This window comes from Choloepus didactylus, chromosome 14 (assembly GCF_015220235.1).
Source record: "Choloepus didactylus isolate mChoDid1 chromosome 14, mChoDid1.pri, whole genome shotgun sequence".
NCBI lineage: Eukaryota > Metazoa > Chordata > Mammalia > Pilosa > Megalonychidae > Choloepus > Choloepus didactylus.
In genome coordinates this window covers 13,890,503-13,892,746 of record NC_051320.1, presented here as the reverse complement: position 1 = coordinate 13,892,746, position 2,244 = coordinate 13,890,503, and the positions used below count along the sequence as shown (strand labels likewise).

Below are 2,244 nucleotides of genomic sequence, written 5' to 3'. Positions count from 1 at the left end.
GTGATGGTTTACTGCACGTAACCGCCTTTCCTCTACTACCTTCTACCTTCTACCTTCTACCTTCTATGCCTTTCTTCTACTACCTTCAATGAGCTGCAGAGCTCAGTGAAGAGGCCCCAAGCTTTTCTGTGGCTGTGACATTGGTCATATGTCACTGCCTAGAAACCCTTCTCCTGCTTTTGCTTTCTTTGTGTTGCCTATTTTAAAGTCTCTGCTTAAGAACTGCCTCCTCCAGGAAGCCCTCCTGGATTGCCCATTTACCAGTGAACCCCTGCCTGCCGAGAAACCTGGAAACCCTTTACCTTTACCTCTCACAAGGCACCTATTTTTCACCTGGAGAAAATGATGTGGTATGATGATAAGAGCATGGGAACCAAGTCAACGGGAATTGGCGAGGTAGTTCCTCTGCGGTGGAGAGTCCTGGAATGGCCAGATATCAAGGTGAAGTTCAAAGTTTGAAACTGGATGATGATTCAGTTACAGAAGGAGTAAGTGACCAGGTACTTGTGGCAGTTGTGGTCAGTTTCGCTTTGATTGCTACCCTGGTATATGCACTTTTCAGAAATGCACATCAAAACATTCACCCAGAAAACCAAGAGCTAATAAGGGTGCTTCGGGGACAACTTCAAACAGAACAGGATGCACCTGCTCCTGCTCGACAGCAGTTCTATACTGACATGTACTGTCCAATCTGTTTACATCAGGCCTCCTTCCCTGTTGAAACGAACTGTGGACATCTTTTTTGTGGTACCTGCATTATTGCATATTGGCGATACGGTTCGTGGCTTGGGGCAATCAGTTGTCCAGTCTGCAGACAAACGGTAACTTTACTCCCAACAGTATTTGGTGAAGAAAATCACTCTCAGGATATTGTACGATTGCATCAAGATATTAATGATTATAACCAGAGATTCTCAGGGCAGCCCAGATCTATTATGGAAAGAATTATGGATCTATCCACTTTACTGAGGCATGCATTCAGGGGGATGTTTTCGTTTGGAGGTCTTTTCTGGATGTTCCGGATCAGGATAATTCTTTGTTTAATGGGCGCTTTTTTCTACCTTATATCACCTCCAGATTTTGTTCCTGAAGCCAAATTGTTCCAATTTGTTTGGAATTCTAGGCTTTCTAGATGATTTCTTTGTCATTTTTTTGTTGCTTATTTACATCTCTATTATGAATTGAGAAGTGATAACACAGAGGCTAAACAGATGAAAAAAATGAGACTTAACTAGAATATTTGTGCTCATGTGTAGAATCAAACAAAGAGACCCATGGCATTATAAAGCATTTGAATATTATCTTTAAAGCTTAAAACCACTGTATCATAAGCATTTGATCATTTGACAATGTCTAGCAGTATGTAACTGGAATTTTAACATGTTGCAGGTTCTAATATTATGGTTAGAATTATAATGATTTACAACTATATCTTGATTCTGTGTTGTCTATAAAGACTCTGGAAAAATTAAGAGTTATATAAAAAGGGATGTTTTATATCTTTCCTCAAACACAACTCAAGATTAATTGGATGTTTAGTAAGATATTGCTAAATATACATTTTTCCCAATTTATCTTCCTCAGTGGGTACCTATATGATATATTTAACTATGAAACTCATCTAAATATTTTTGTTACAATAAAATATTGTACAATTTAAAAAAAAAAGAGCATGGGAACCTACACTTTGGGCCTATACCCAACTCTCCCACTTAGAGATGTTTTTAAGTGTTAAAAAACAAAACAAAACAAAACAAAAAAACCCATAAGTTATCTGGCACAAAGTCAGCTCTCAAGAGTAATAACAGCTGGAGCCCTTATTATTGATGGATGCTCTAAGGGAAATATTTTATTTAATCCTCATCCAGATTCTATAAAGTTGGTTTTATTATTATCCCCCATTCCACAGATAAGGAAACCAGGAACCTGCCTAAATTTGCCAAGATTATCCACATCCACCAGGCTCCTCTGTCAAATGTCCTCACCACGCCCCAGCTGTTTCTGCTGAGGGTTATTTGTATTTTAACTAATTAGGGACTTTGCAATTATATACATACATTGTATTTACTTACACCATTTCCAGTATTCCAGTAAGTCCCTTATTAAGGGCAAGGTCTATGTCTGATTCATTTTTTTTTCCACCAAGCCACTTGTGCCAGGCTGAAAAATGGCCACCGAAAGATATTCGCATCCTAACCTCTTGGTGCTGGGAATGTTCCCCTCCATGGCAGAAACGGACTTGGC

At 39.0% G+C, this 2,244-nt stretch overlaps 1 protein-coding gene across 1 annotated transcript; it reads left to right on the top strand.

Moving 5' to 3' along the window:
• Nucleotides 1–249: 249 nt before the first annotated feature.
• On the top strand, nt 250–1,136 carry LOC119509474 (E3 ubiquitin-protein ligase RNF170-like). The gene has a single exon (XM_037803519.1). The coding sequence runs from the start codon at nt 426–428 to the stop codon at nt 1,134–1,136; it is 711 nt and encodes a 236-aa protein (XP_037659447.1). The 5' UTR covers nt 250–425.
• Nucleotides 1,137–2,244: the final 1,108 nt, after the last annotated feature.

Coding starts and splice junctions, on each gene's coding strand:
- LOC119509474 (XM_037803519.1), top strand. CDS start 426: ATGGCCAGATATCAAGGTGAAGTTCAAAGTTTGAAACTGGATGATGAT.